Source organism: Triticum aestivum, chromosome 3D (genome assembly GCF_018294505.1).
Source record: "Triticum aestivum cultivar Chinese Spring chromosome 3D, IWGSC CS RefSeq v2.1, whole genome shotgun sequence".
Taxonomy (NCBI): domain Eukaryota; kingdom Viridiplantae; phylum Streptophyta; class Magnoliopsida; order Poales; family Poaceae; genus Triticum; species Triticum aestivum.
The window spans coordinates 15,978,844-15,995,232 of NC_057802.1; the positions used below are offsets into that span (position 1 = coordinate 15,978,844).

A 16,389-nucleotide genomic window follows, 5' to 3' on the forward strand; every position below is an offset into this window, starting at 1 on the left:
CTCTCGGCCTGCCGTCAAGTTTTGGTCCCGCCGGCTATCGGCGGTTCCTATTTGTGCATAGCTCGGCCTTGCCATGGCTGTTGCTCCTCACGGGGTCTCCGGCTTCGGTCTCACGTGAAGCGGAAGTGATTGACATTTAGCAGACACGTCTAATATAGGTCGTAGATCTAGCAAGAGGACTCCTGTTACTTCAAGAAATGTGAACAGGGCGTTTCACCATTTGGAGTAAAAGTTGATCAATCCTTCCTTCGGTCGTTGGTAGGCACACGCAAATGCATAGCAGCACGATTGCACGAGTAGTATATTTGCATATACGTGACTGTCTACGAGCTAATGAAGAACGTACGTACACATGTAATTTGTGAAAGTTCTTTCTACATACACATGCGATTTTAACACATGATGATGATGGTACATCCACCGGTACTCTATAAACAAATACTCCCTCTGTTTCAAAATAGATGACACAACTTTGTACTAACTTTGGACTAAAGTTAGTACAAAGTTGGGTCATCTATTTTGGAACAGAGTGAGTATAAATTATGATTTAAAACATCTTTACGGAGGAATAGAGAAGATATCTTCGTTCCGGATTACTTGTCGACAAATCCAAGACAAGTAATTTTGGAGGGGGGGAGTAATAATATATAACGCGTGCCGTAAATCTAGCAAGAGAACCTTCTGCCTTGTGAAATATCAACAGAGTGTTTCAACATTGTAGGACTACTACTCGCAGCCGCCCCATTATTACATGCATGCATACGTGATGGGCGTCTCCACTTTGATTTGCCGCCCCACATGCATAATTAAGAACCTAACTAAGCTAGCAGCCCGTACGCATGTACCTTTTGGAAGTTTTTCTAAGTACAGATATCCTTTTAGCACATGATGTTCTTTTTTTCTTTTGAACACTTCAACACATGATGATGATGGTACTAGCTACTCTGCTCTAGAAGATATAATATACGTACGTCTTAGATCTAGGAAGAGAGCCTTTTACTTTTGTGGAATGTGAACGGAGTGTTTCACCATTTGAGGAGTGCTTACTCGCAGCCGTCCCATGACATAATACGTGATGCCGTGATGGACGTTTCCACTTCAGTTCACCGTTTGGACTTTGGACGAAAAGTATATCCAATTAAGTCGCAAACCATGGCGTGAAGCTGCGAACATCGGCCGAGGCATGCATGGCCATGGACTCTTGGGTGATCTGTGACGTCCGTTCTCGAATCTTGACGGCATGCATGCCGACCCACGAAATTGAGCACCGCCCGTAATGCGTGCATGGATATCCTGGATTGCTCCAAAAGCATGGAAACACGTCCACGAGGAATTAGTATGCGCCGAACGATGGCTCGATCGTGCGTGCATCCGCCAAAATCGCAATAACTTCGTATCTTGCTCGATAAATCTTCTCCTTGCGACGTCGAACATGCATCTCCGTGTCTCAAAAGGCGTTTGAACAGATGCTAGCTAAGCTATTCTCTTCGTAATACTCCCTATGGCCCTTTTTTGTCTGCATATAAGTTTTATCAGAAGTCAAATTATCTTTAATTTGACCAAACTTACATAAGACAGTTGTTTCATAGTGTATATGTATATAGTGCCTTTTCCACACACAAAAAACACGTCTAGAAGGGCCTTGCTTAACTGCTTGCGCACATATATTGTGAGGCTCTCATGAGGGCCGGCTACGGGTAGGCCAAATGAGATTATAATTTGGTGCACGGTCAAAATTTACTAAAATTGTTACGGGTATATCATAGCTACAGGTATATCATATCTCAGTTCCTAAAATTGTTGTTTTTTTTATTCCAAAAAAAATTGTAGTTCAAAAATTCTAGTACCGAAATGTATGGGTCCAAACTTAAATTTACATTTTACATTATTTGACCTGTTGGATGGTCTTTAAATTATCCCTATGTTTTTAAGAATGATGATACAACCTTACTGATAACCAAAGGCAGTACAATAGATTGAAGAAAATGAAACCACGAACAAAAAGGTTATGATAAAACTGAAAGTTACACCAATATGCTTTCAAGTCATGGATTCTATCAGGATCAAGATGAAACGTGGGTTACAAAGTGTTACGCCCCTGCTCCCTCGTAACCTAGGCGCAGGGCAGCGGCTCCCAATCTATCTTTCCCGCCTTCCCCATCAGCAATCCCGTGGCCCCCTCTTTGTTTGGCAGCAAGAGAGGGAGGGGATCACGTTGCTTCATTCTGATGCTAGGGTTATGATTAACTCTAAGGTTTGGTCTCCGTTCATGGGTGGCAAAATGATGCCGTCGTCGTCGACATGGAATAAGTCCTCCCCGTCTCGTCCTCGATCTAGTGATGCTTCCTGATGTCGTCGGAGGACGTGTAGAAGGTGGTGCTTCCTTGGTCTGTTATGTGGGTCAGTTTTTTGTGTGTGCAGGTCTGTCCCGATGGTGTTCACAGGGATATCGGAACACGGGAACGAGAAAAGAGAACAAAACGGCAATGTGGAATCTGGCATAGTGGTTATGTGTTGATTCATGGGGATGCCGATATGTCTCTTCTTGGTTTTGTAATGTATCACGAAGCAAAAGGAATATCTCTCCTTGGGGATAAATGATGTGCAGTCATTAAACGCCCAATGATCTTGTCTGAAGTAATTCTTAATAACCGGGAAACCCTGCACGACTGTAAGGGGCAGTGGTCGGTGAACTGGCTCACGATATAGGACGCATACCGGCCACGACGTACTTTGGATAGATTGATACGTCTCCATCGTATCTACTTTTTCAAACTCTTTTGCCCTTGTTTTGGACTCTAATTTGCATGATTTGAATGAAACTAACCCGGACTGGCACTGTTTTCAGCAGAATTGCCATGGTGTTATTTTTGTGCATAAATCAAAGTTATCAGATTGACCTGAAAATTTAAGGAGAATTTTTGTGGAATATATAAAAAATACTGGCGAAAAAATATACCAGAGGGGGGGGGGCACCCAGGAGCCACAAGCTCAGGGGGGGCGCCCAGCGAGCTTGTGGGCCCCCTGGACCTCTGGCAACCCTAACTCCGACTCCTTATATACCTATTCGTTCAAAGAAGGATTCATCGTGTTTTACGATACGAAGCCGCTGTCACCTCCTGTTCTTCGTCGTGAGGGCTGATCTGGAGTCCGTTCGGGGCTCCGGAGGGTGGAATCCGTCGCCGTCGTCATCATCAACCTTCCTCCATCACCAATTTCATGATGCTCATCGCCAGGAGTGAGTAATTCCTTCATAGGCTTGCTGAATGGTGATGGGTTGGATGATATTTATCATGTAATCGAGTTAGTTTTGTTAGGGCTTGATCCCTAGTATCCAGTATGTTCTGAGATTGATGTTGCTATGCTTATATGCTTGTCACTATGGCCCGAGTGTCATTATTTCGGATATGAACATATTATGTTTTCATGAATATATTTGTGTTCTTGATCCTATCTTGCAAATTATACGCATCTATTACGAGTTAGATCCGCATACCACAAGGTGACAATAATTGAGATTCTTTCCGGTGATTACCGTAGTTTGAGGAGTTTATGTATTCACTAAGTGCTAATGCTTTGTTCCGGTTCTCTATTAAAAGGAGACCTTAATATCCCTTAGTTTCCTTATGGACCCCGCTGCTACGGGAGGGTAGGACAAAAGATGGCATGCAAGTTCTTTTCCATAAGCATGTATGACTATATACGGAATACATGCCTACATTACATTGATGAATTGGAGCTACTTCTGCGTCGCCCTAGGTTATGACTGCTACATGATGAATATTATTCAACATAAATATCCATCGCTGATCCAATGCCTACGAGCTTTTTACATATTGATCTTTGCTAAGTTACCTTCGTTGCTGCTACTGTTACAATCACTAGAAAACTGCTACTCTTACTATTGCCACTGCTACCGTTACTATCATACTACTTTGCTACTGATCACCTTGCTGCAGATATTAAGTCTTTCAGGTGTGGTTGAATTGACAACTCAACTGCTAATAACTGTAAATATTCTTTGGCTCTCCTTATGTCGAATCAATAAATTTGGGTTAAATACTCTACCCTCGAAAACTGTTGCGATCCCCTATACTTGTGGGTTGTCACCCCCCCCCCCCTCGTCGCTTTGTGCTCACAACGTAGCGGGTGTCTTCCAGGTCCATGTTTATTATCAAGATGAGATTCCAAGCGCAAGTACAAGGTTGTGAAGTGTAAGTTCTCGTACCCTGGCCTATTTACATAACATTGTTTACATCCAAAAGGTTGTTAAAGTTCCGTTTAAAAATTGGAACATTTTGCGGGAACCATAACTTGTTTGAACCTATTTCATAGAATATATCCTCCCGTGGGTTCGATACACATGGTCACTCCTTGGGAGAAAGGTAAGGGGACTTTCTGCAATCCAAACCGAATCTCAAAGGTCGTCATTAATGCAAGTTGACCATTGAACACATGATCGTGAAATAAATATTATGATCATGAGAGAACCGATAAATGAGAAATTCCCATGATTCAGTGACAAACCTCGTCGTAGATACCTTGCAGACTCTGAAACTTATCTTTTTTAGGCAACTCTGAAACCTATCTACTTAACCAAAGATATATAAACATGTACTCTGGAGACCTCTGTCAATGTATTAATTAGACATTTAAGGATACTAAGGAGACATGAATACACACATATATACATACAGTTCAAATTGGTCTATGGTGTCATAAAAAGTATTAGTTTTCTGTGAGATAGGGAAAGATTTAGCCACAAGGTTTTAAGGTGGCATGCATGTCTTAAAAAGAAAACAATCCAAATGGTTTAATTAAAAAATATGTTTCAAATTTAAAGAAAATATATTTGCAATGTTAAAAAAAGCTTAGTGTAATTTTAATATTTTATACTAATATTTAGCCCATTATTATGTCGATAATTTTGCTAAGTATAATAAAAAATTAACATAAGTGGCAACCTTAAACTAGATGATAGCGATTTGGTGAGATGTTTTAAGTCATGCTCGGGAGTGATTGAACTACTTATACATATTTAGGAAGCTAATTAGGTGGTCATGACTTCTCCGATGGAAAACTCAACTCTTGTCGCATCAAGTTCATCAATGGCTATGCATACGCAAAAAAACACCAAAATATGTAGTCCTTCACTCCGGTAAATAATGATCAGGCAGATTGCTTCTACCCACCATCCGAAACAACTCTACTTTCATAGGCCTCAATGTTGTATTGACTGAATAGTGAATGGCATGTGGTTTTAACTCTCGTAGTTATGTCAATTTTGGGTGTTAAGTCTTCTTTTATTTATCAATTATAATCCCACTACTAATTATAATTCTCATGTTGGATTATTTACATCATGTGTTATAAAAGCCTCTCACAAATATATCAAATTGATTATGTTGTTGAGCATGTCTTAATTTATTTTTGTTTGCAGACTTGCTACTTTTTATTTCAGAATGGCCGCTTCTTAAGGTGCATTCTTAGTCTTGATGTTGTACAGTACTACTGGACAATGCGAGGGAAGTGTTTTGGCCCCTAGTGCATGTGCACCCAACTAAAAAGAAAAAAATGCACGGAAATAGTTCATTAATTCCTTTTTAAGGCGTGTGTGCGCGCGCGCGCATTTTCATTAACCAACAATATTTGTAGTGCTCCCCATAAATTAAAATAAAATTAAGTGGAAGGCTCCCCCGAAGAGACCTTTCAAAGGCAATGGAGTCGAGGTTCAGGGTCTGAGGTACTTTGAAAGTCATGGATCAACGAAAGAAGTGGATTAGCCTTGTCTTTCGGACTCGAGCCATGAGTGTGCTTCTCTCGTGAAGAGAATCTCAAAGTGGCCTTGCCTTGTTGTCGTGCCACTCGTCGAGCTCTTCCCTCATCTCCTCTTCTAATATAGGAGTAGGTCGCACTCCACAGAAAAGATCAAGCCTACTTTAACATGGTTGAAAAGTGTCAAGCTTATCGGCATACAATACACACCTTGTGAACCTATTATTTTTGTTGTTTTCACGACAACAAAACTAGTCTATGTTAAAAATGGGAGCCCGATAGCCAGCGAAAGTTTGTTGTAAGGCATCGCAATTGCAAACGTCTTTTATGATAAATTCTTGTAAAATGCTTGGCAATTTGTTCAAAACACATGGCAACTTCTGTCAAACAGTGGATTTTGATACAAAAATTGCCGTGTTCGCTTGAAAGAATTATCATGCTTCCAACACATAAATTGCCTTGGAAAACGATCTTTTTGCCATGCACCCCCAACAAACGTTTGTTGAATAACATTACCCTAAAAATGAAGCTACATTTTTTTCTCGGAAAGGAGGGAAAGCATTCAGTACCACTTTCAATAAAACGAGGAATTACTAGCTCGTCAATTTTATTCATTCATTTCCGTTAACTTTAACCAATACAATACCATAATTACTCTCTCTCATAAGTACAATATATACCCAAATGTAGAAATGCAAAACTATAGTTGTTGTATGTGGTACAATTCCTTTGCCGATCCCATTAGATCAAATTAATGTGTGCTTGTATGTGTGTATTAGTATCAGTAGTATAACTATACTCGGATATAATAACCGTAGTAGGTAACCGTTGTCACACGTCCATGTCCAGCACGAGAGGCGTGTCCCCCTTCTCGACGCTGAAGGCCTTGTGCATCTTCCCCGTGGCCGTCGCGAGCTGCACGACGTACGAGCCGTGGTACCCCCTGAACTTGAAGTTGCCGTCGCTGTCGATCTTCCCGCGCGCGTGCGACGTCCACTCCTGCCGCAGGTTGATGAACCTTTGGCCGGCGTCGTTGATGGTGCCGTCGGAGTTGACGAGGCAGGCGTCCTGGCGCCACATGTGTCCCTGCATGAACCCCCAGAGCACGACGCCCTCCACGGCCGGGTGCGCGTACGCCTCCCGGAGCACCACCTCGAGGTCCTCGGCACGGAGGCAGACGTCGGACTCGCACACGTCCAGCTCGGTGAGCCAGACGGGCAGGTCGGTGGTGGCGAGCTTGTCGAGCGCGTCGCAGATGATCTCGCCGGCGGGGTTGGTGACGTGGCCCTGCAGCCCGATGCCGCCCACGGGGGCACCCTTCTCCATGAGCGCGTTGACCTGCGCGATGTACTTCTCCGGGGTGGCGTTGGGGTCGCCGCCGCCCTCGACGTTGTAGTCGTTGACGAAGAGGGCGGCGCCGGGGTCGAGCCTGGCCGTCTCCTTGAACATGAAGGCGTTGATGTCGTCGCCGAGGCGGTCCTGGAAGAAGGTGCCGTGGAGCATCTCGTTGTTGACGTCGTAGTGCGGGAAGCGGCCGGCGTAGCGGGTGAGGAGGCTGGTGAGGCGGCCCTGGACGGCGGCGGTGAGCTGGTCGTTGGGCAGGTCCTTGACCCACTTCTGCACCATGCGGTCGACGGCCCAGAAGATGCAGTGGCCGCGCACGGGCTTGCCGTGGCGGTCGCAGAAGTCGAGCAGCGCGTCGGGGTCGGCGTAGTTGAGCTGCCCCTGCACCGCCTCCGTGTGGTACCACTTGAGCTCGTTCTCGAACACCGCCCAGTCGAAGTGCTTGGTGAAGTAGTCCACGAACGCCGGCTCCTGGATCACCGCCGGGTTGATGCACGCGCCGAACGCGAAGCTCGTGTCCATCTGCATCACCCGGATCGACGCCCCCGACACTGCCGACGACGCCCCGGCGCCGGCGAACTTGAGCACCACGTCACGCTTCCGCACCTACGTACGTACGTCCATGCACGGTCCTCATGAGTCATGGCGTTACGTGTCAACCGAAACTGACATGTGTCGTGAGTTTGGTGCCACCGTGCCAGTACATACATTTATGCAGTTTGGTGCCAAGCTAGCTTACGTGTCAACCAAAACATAGAAAAATATTGTACACCTACACCTACGGTAGCTTGTTTGCTAGTAGTAAATCTCTATCAGTTTGGAGTGATAGATGGTGCGATGTGAGAGGTCACTCACCTTGTCAGTCTTCTTCCTGAGCTTCTTGAACCGGGCCTTGCGGTCCGTGGCGAACACCTGGAGATCCATCACCTTGACGTCGACGCCGGCGGGCGCGCCCTGGACGTGCACCGCGGCGCCGGACGCGGGGCTCGCCTTGAGCCGGAACACGCCCTTGATCTCCGTCCACTTGCCGGCCTCGGCGCACACCGCGCCGCCCTCCACCACCAGTGCGCACTCCTTGCCCTCGCCGTCCACGCGAATGTTGACGCGCACCGCGTGCTCCCCGGCGGCGCCGTCGCCGAGGCCGATCCACCCGGCCACCCGGTACGTGACGCGGGGCTTGAGCGTGCCGGCGGGGATCGCCTGGCAAAGGCCGTCCTCCTCGCCGCCGCGGCCGGCCGCGAGAATGTACCTGCCGCTCGGCCTGTACCCGTCCTCCACGTCGTTGATGGTCTCCGTGGGCACCTTCTCCGGCTCCTCGTGGCGCACCGACAGCTCCGTGCAGGACCCCAGCGGCGCCCACCCGGCGAGCCCGTCCTCCAGCGCGCTGTTCCGGATCACGTTGGCGTCGAACACCACCCCCTGAGCGCAGCTGCAGGCCATGGTGCTAGCACGAGGAGGCAGTGGGGGAGTGTGCTTGTCGTCGGTGGCAGGTGGCGCGGTGGTGCGGTGAGGCTGAGGAGGGATCGCGGCGGCCGGCCGTATATAAAGGGGGAAGGGTCGGCCATCGAGATCACGGCGAAATAGCTCGAAAGCGCACCGAACGCCGGTCGCAAAATATTGGAGAAGCTCGAAGCAACCACCACTCCTCCACAGACCATGCATCTTTTCCCCTCTCTCCCTCTCTCTCTCTCTCTCTCTCTCTGCTTTTGAGTAACAGTAAAGCTTGCGCAAGGCCTGGCGAACTAGAGACCAGCCGCGACTGGCGTGTGGGGCCGGGCGGCGTCCCGGGCCCGCGTGTCAGAGGGACGGCCGGGCGGCTGTTGGATCTGATAGGCTGTTGTTTGTGGTAAGCATGATGATGATGATTACAGGCACTACCAGAAGCACTCCTTTTCTTGGCTTTGGGAAGAGACAACTAAAAGCGGTGCTTGGTGGCCCAAACACATGCATATTTCAGGTCGATCCATCACGGTTTGGACCAATCGGGGCTTAGATTCTACATCAACTTTCCGTCGTAATTCCAGGACATTATATATCCCTAATCCTTGATCTTAACTGGACTGTGCAGCAGCCACTGAAACCGACACCAAACTCAGTAACTCAACGCACCGTCAAGCGCCATTTGCCTACCATCAAATTGCCAAGAGTACCTAGCTAAGGCATTATTAAACGAAGAGAACAACAAGAGGACGACATTGGCATGCAACAGAATGCAATGCAGAGGGCCGGCGGCAGCAACGTTGGACCTGTACGTACGTCCATAACGGCGGTGGGATCGAGGAGGATCGGCGAGACGGCGACGCGCCCAACTTGCAGCCGCCCCACCGCCGCGAAAACATGGCGGTCGACGGCGGCGACGATAATGGACCATACATCGGCCGGTCGGTCGGTTTAGGCGTACGAAATCGGATTACAAAGCTTCAAGACACGAGCATCGCCCGGCGAAAAGCGAGGTTTGGTGACTCATTTTGTTCATTTCGTGGCTGTAAATGTCATGTGTTTACACGGGCCAATCACGAGCCGAGCCTGTCCATGTCCAGCAGGGGCACTGGTTCGCTGCTGCTGCTGCTGCGTGTGTGTGTGGACATACATGGATGGATGGATGGCTCTCGAATCATTTGGGTCGCTACGCAACGGCGATACGCGCGTACGCATGCACGAGATCGATCGGTTCGTCTTCGTGCATGCGTGACGGGCCAAGCAAGCCATGATTGACAAGGAGGAGGGAAAATAAGTTTGGAGTACATGGGAACGGCGTGCTCTGTCTGTCTGTGCTGGCTAACCGAATCTCACCAGAGGTCACGTTTGTTCGTTCGTGCGGACGGAAAAAAGTCTGCCAAACTTCCCTCCAAAGCTACGCCTCTAAGAATTGCCGCCGTTTGCACGAGGCAATGGACAAGGTCAAACCGGACCATATTCGGGTAACAGAATATGCTTCTTTTAAATGTATCCACATATCGTTAAAACTGAGTAATACAAGGTCTACACACATGGAAACCAAACAAAGACATCGATAAACTTAGGAACCTTGAAGAAGTGTGAAAAAGGACCCCAAAACTGAGATGGAAGAACGACAGCGGCAGTTTATTCCGACGCGACGCTATTCCCACCACTGGATTGGCGCCCCAAGGACAAACGGAGCCAAACCTAACTACATGCCTGAGCCGAAGCGCCAGGGTCCCCACCCCCAGCCGCTGCAGGAGCGGTAAATGGGGGCAGGGACCAATGGCTTTGCCGGTGGAGGTAGGAGGCAATGGTTTCTCCTCCCTGTTCGCCTCTCTCGTGCGGTTGGGGAAGAGAAAATACGGATGTGGGTCTCCTTTGTTGTTAACAGAATACGTTAGGCTTCCTATAAAAAAAAGGAACTTGATAACCAACGAACGTTTGATTTTTAAGGATGGCGAAACAAATGTTTTTTATTGTAAATTATATTGTCCTGAGGATGCCAATTTTCTTTAGCCCAAGCATGGCAAATCTGGCATATTCAGTTCTTTGCTGGGATTTTCCATGATTGCTACAAAAAATTGGCACCATCGTGACAGTATAAATTGCCAGAAGAAAACAATTGATTTGCCATGTGTTTACCAAACGAACGTTAGATTTTTATCATTCCCGTGAAAAAATGAGGCTGGGCTTCTACTAAAAATTAATGTTGGGCTTATGACCTCTAAGAGCTCCTTTTTGCCGCTCGACGCGGCAAATAGTCAAGCATTCACATAGGCAAGCTTGAGCGGGCCAGCACACTTAACGCGTTTCCCTGCTGCACGATTTATTTTTAGATTTATTTTTCATCGAATGCGCTACTGGATCAACACAGTAGGCCGACGCACCGTAATGACCCTGTCACTGTAGCAGTCAGGTTTTATTCCAAACATTTTTTAAAATATGAAATATTTATTCATAAAAGTGAATAGTTTTTCAAAGCATGGTATGTTTTTGAAATTTCTGCACATTTGTCAGAAATATTAAACTTTGTGTAAATTCTGACCATATTTCTAAACTGGGAACCAGCATTTTTTAAATACGTTTTGAAATTCTGAACAATTTTTGTAGATATAGAATATTTTTTGAAGCTCGTGAATTTATGAAAAATAAAAGAAAAACAAAAAAGAAAAATTGAACAGTAAAATAACCAAAAACAAATCTGTAATGAGAGCAAAAGAAAACCGGTTTATGAACCTTCTAGAAGGTTCTGAAAATCGAAAACAGAAACCTTCACCTTACGGCTAAAATGGGCTGGTCGTCGCTCCCTCGCTCGCTCTTCCCAGTGTGATGTGTGGGTGCCCCTATATCGCGCCTTCGCCGAGTCTATCTTCTGACTCGCTGAAGGGGCGAGCAAAACGGGCCGGTCCATGCACGCGGGTAGCCACCGCCTCATTTTCAATATATATTTTTACTTGTTCTGTTTTCATTTTTTGGTTTACTTTTGCTAATTATGCTTTTGAAATTTTTTCTATAATTTTTTTTCTATATATATATATATATTCCAGAAAACACTTTAGAAAAAATATTTGGAAAATGTTGAACAAGTATATGAAAATGATTAACTAAGTATTCAAAAAATGTTGAACAAGTATTTCAAAAATGTGGAAGAACTATTGGACAAATGCTGAATAAGTATTTGAAAAACTGTTAATCAAGCATTCGGAAAAAATTAAACAAGTATTTGAGAAATGTGGAAGAAGTATTTGACAAAAATTTATCAAGCATTCGCAAAATGTTGAACGTGTACAGGAAAATTGTTGATGTGTGTTTAAAAACTACTGAATTTTTTGACCATGTACATCAAAATGTTAAGCAAGAATTTGAAAAGAATGTAGAACAAGATTTGAAAAAGGTTAATCAAGCATTCGAAAGATGTTGAACAATTATTTGATTTTTTTTGAAGAAGTACTTCAAAAATGTTGACCAAGTATTTGAAAAACTGTTAATCAAGCATTCGGAAATGCTGAACGTGTATAGTAAAAGTATTGATCATGTATTGGAAAAACTGATGAAATGTTTTGGTCATGTATATAAAAATGTTAAGCAAGAATATTATAGAAAAAATTGAACAAGTATTAAAAAATATTAATCAAGCTTTTGTGAAATGTTATATATTTATAATAAATGTTGAAACGATATTAAAAATGATGATGACGATTATTATAATTATTTAAATATAAATGTTAATAAATCTTTTGTAAAAATGTTAAAAAAGTGTTTGAATAATGTTAATTGAGCGTTTGAAATTTTTTAAATGTGTATAGAAAATTTTGACCATATATTCAAAACCTTTTAATCTTTTTATTTGAAAATATTAAATCAAGCATTTTAAAAAATGTACAGAAGAGATGTTATCCATGTATACGAAAAATGTTAATCTTGTATATGGAAAATGATAATCAAGAATTTGAAAAACTGTTAAAACTATGTATAGGAACAATGTTGAGCATATATTAAAAAAAATGTATTGTAGAAATGTTAAATGTGTATTAGACAACTTTTGTGGGCATATACAAATAATATAGAATGAAAACCCAAAAAATGAAAACAAAATAAACCACGGATAAAAGTAAATGAAAAATAAAAACCGAAGAAACAAATGCAAAAGAATAAAAAATCATAGAAGAAAAAAGAAATGAAACAAAAGAAAGCAAAAAAAATAAAAACAACTCAAAGAAAGCTGAACGGTGGTGAAAATCGGCTCTTTTACCTAGAAGGAGCTCTCATCTTTAGCTACTATCCAGGAGATCTTGGCCCGACCCCGGTTTTGCTTGCTTTTTTCGCACCTTTTCTTTTATTAAGTGGGGCGCCCCGCTTGCTAGGCGAGACACACAAACCTTCAGCTGGAGTCCTTCCACCTCGCTTAATGCGAGACATAGTCGCTGCGGTGATGTGTTGACAGTTCGACACAGTGTGCGCCTGCATTTGTTATACGTTGCCTTATGGGCATGTTACTTTCATTTTTGCAATCGCGCGCAGCCCCCCTCCACACTGGGCCGCCCTATTTAGCTTTCCTATACAACGCCTTATGCACCGGTCCATTTGGCTTCTTTTTTCCGTAGATCTGCAAAAAACGCACGTGAGGGGTATTAGAACCCGCGATCGCCTTGTTCCCTGCGGTCACTACGTGGGACACCACACCTATTGTGATATCTTACTCCCTTTTTTCGCTTTTTGTTCTTCCTTTTCTTTTTCTATTTTTTGCTTTCTTAATTTCATGAACTTTTTTTCAAAATTAATTAACTTTTTTCAAAATGGATGATTTTTTTTCGGAATTGATGACCTTTTTTTTTGAAATCTGACGAACATATTCAAAATTGACTTTGTTCAAATTTGATGATTTTTTTCAAAATTCATGTTTTTTTATTTTGCAAACATTTTCCAAATCCATGAATGTTTTTTCATATTATTGATATTTTTCTTGCTTTTTTTGCATAAGTCAATGGTTGACCGGTCAACTAGTCCACTGTCGACCAGTCAACCTTGAGCGTGCAAACCAGAAACAAACGGTTCGTGGATGAGCGACCTGGTCGCCATGTAATTGGGCCGACCCATAAGGCAGGCGCGTGGGCCACAGGTCAGCTGATGATACCGCTAACGTTTCCATGCAGCAGGCGACCCTATTCAAATTATGTTGCATCATGAGCGGGCTCATCATACACCGTCAGACAATACAACCGAATGAATACATGAGTTTCTGCATGCACATGTGTTGCGAGTAGTTGATTTTGGCACAAATCTCGACTACAACCTGTGCGGTGAAACTGGACATAATGAAAGCGTGCGACAGAGTGGAGTGGGTGTTTCTGCAACAAATGATGGAGAAACTTGGGTTTGCTGGTCCGTGGATAGACATGATCATGTGATGTGTTACAACTACTAGGTACCAGGTTAAGTTGAAGTCACATAGTTTTCTTTCATCTCGGGGACTTCGGCAAGGAGATACACCGTCACCCTATTATTCCTTTTCTGTGTGAAGGGGTTTTCAGCTTTATTGAGACATATCCAAGTGAGGAAGGAGATTAAGAGAGCCCCGTTTGGGAGCACTGGCCCACGGTAACTCACCTTCTTTTTGCTGATGGTAGACTGGTGTTCCTTGAACGATCTAAAGAGAATTTGGAAGTGCTGCGAGCTATTTTACAGGACTGCGAGATGGACTCTGGGCAAAGTGTAAATCTGCAAAAATCGTATATTCTTCGGAAAAGGTACAAGCGATAAGGACAAAACTTTGCTAAAGCAAACGGTAGGCATCTCATAGGAGGCTTTAAGCGAAAGATATTTGGGACTGCCCACAATGGTGGGGAGGTCCAAAGATGGGACATTCAAGTATGTCTGAGAGAGTGCTGGTAAGAAAGTTGCTGGCTGGAAGGGGCAAGGACTGTCTAAAACAACAAGGGAAGTACTAGTGAATTCTGACCTCCGATCCACGCCAACGTTCATCATGAGATGTTTTCAACGCACAAAGAAAATGTGCCGGAACCTATCATCGATCTTCTTGAACTTCTGGTGGGGTGCAGTTAATGGTGAGAAGAAGGTGCACTGGATTGCGTGGGATAAAATGTGTACAAGGAAGCATGAAGGAGGGCTTGGCTTTAGGGACCCGGAGGCGTTTAACCAAGCTCTACTAGCGAAACAGGCTTGGCGGATCTTACATGTTCCTAGTTCACTATGCGTAAGGGTTCTCATGGCACGGTATTTTCCGGATAGCTCAATTCTTAGTGCAACTTGCCCTGGAGGGGGGTCATATACTTTCAGAAATATAATCCACGGAGGAAATCTGTTGTTGGATGGTCTCATAAGGAGAATAGGATATGGGAGTAAAATCATGATTCACCAAGATAACTGGATACCTCGAAAAGGTAGTTTGATGCCACTGGGCCAGAACTATATCCAAGGTATAAATCAAATTAGTGATCTGTTGAACTCACATGGTACAGGTTGGGACCGAATCAAGGTTCAGGAGATGTTCCCCCCAGATGAGGCAAATGAAATCATGCAAATCCAGATCAGGGGGCCGGGCGTGGAGGGCTACCAAGCTTGGAATTTCACAAAGAGTGGCATATTCACAGTGTGGTCTGCATATCACCTGAAGATGTCACATAAACGACTTAAATCTGGATGGCCGGAGTCGTCTTCGTCGGTCGCTAATCACAGAGCTTGGTTAAGTCTATGGGACTCGGTCGCCCCTGGGAAGGTAAAAACGCAGACCTGGAGATTGATCCGGAACAGGCTTGCTGTAGGGTCCGAGCTTCATAGGAGAAGTATCAAGGCAGGTGTGTTTTGCATAGCATGTGGCCGGGAAGAGACCAACTATCATTGCTTCCAGGGATGCTATCATTCAGCCGAGTTTTGGAAGTTTCTTCACTCAGAATTGGGAGTTCCGGTGGTGATCCCGCCGGTTATAGTTAGCTCTCGGGGTAATCTATCTAATTGGTTGCTCGCTTGGTTTGCGGACGCGTCAGATGATGAGAAAGCGGTCATGCTACAGGGAGTGTACGGGCTCTGGCTTGCCAGGAACAATGCGAGAGACAGAAGGAAGATAGAGGAGGCTGGAAATACTGCATGTACTGTACTGAAAGTGATGTAAGATTGGCTGGCTACACATGGGCGAAAGAGGAAGGTAGAGAAAGCTACCCCGATGCAAAAATGGGAGCCCCCTGACTTGGGTTGGGTCAAGGTAAATGTCGATGGTGCAACATCCAACACAGGAGCAAAAGGAGGAGTTGGTGTTGTTTTCAGAAACCATGAAGGAGCTTTCCTTGGAGGAGCCTGCCACTTCTTTCCTGGGTGTTCGGAACCTGCAGCTACTAAACTTCACGCATGTCAAAGGGATATACAGCTAGCTGATGAGGTAAACACTCCTAACTTGTGTTGGAAATATGCCCTAGAGGCAATAATAAATGGTTATTATTATATTTCTTTGTTCATGGTAATTGTCTATTGTTCATGCTATAATTGTATTGTCCGGAAATCGTAATACATGTGTGAATACATAGACCACAACGTGTCCCTAGTAAGCCTCTAGTTGACTAGCTCGTTGATCAACAGATAGTCATGGTTTCCTGACTATGGACATTGGATGTCATTGATAACGGGATCACATCATTAGGAGAATGATGTGATGGACAAGACCCAATCCTAAGCATAGCATAAAAGATCGTGTAGTTTCGTTTGCTAGAGCTTTTCCAATGTCAAGTATCTTTTCCTTAGACCATGAGATCGTGCAACTCCCGGATACCGTAGGAGTGCTTTGGGTGTGCCAAACGTCACAACGTAACTGGGTGA

At 44.6% G+C, this 16,389-nt stretch overlaps 1 protein-coding gene across 1 annotated transcript; it reads right to left on the minus strand.

Moving 5' to 3' along the window:
• Nucleotides 1-6,353: 6,353 nt before the first annotated feature.
• On the minus strand, nt 6,354-8,819 carry LOC123076921 (endo-1,4-beta-xylanase 1). The gene is made up of 2 exons (XM_044499071.1): nt 7,975-8,819; nt 6,354-7,725 (listed from the first exon to the last, which is right to left on the minus strand). Exons 1-2 carry the CDS (start codon nt 8,779-8,781, stop codon nt 6,607-6,609), a joined length of 1,926 nt encoding a protein of 641 aa, XP_044355006.1. The 5' UTR covers nt 8,782-8,819; the 3' UTR covers nt 6,354-6,606.
• Nucleotides 8,820-16,389: the final 7,570 nt, after the last annotated feature.

Coding starts and splice junctions, on each gene's coding strand:
- LOC123076921 (XM_044499071.1), bottom strand. CDS start 8,781: ATGCATGGTCTGTGGAGGAGTGGTGGTTGCTTCGAGCTTCTCCAATAT. Junction 7,726..7,974: donor TCAGGAAGAAGACTGACAAG/GTGAGTGACCTC, acceptor GTACGTACGTAG/GTGCGGAAGCGTGACGTGGT.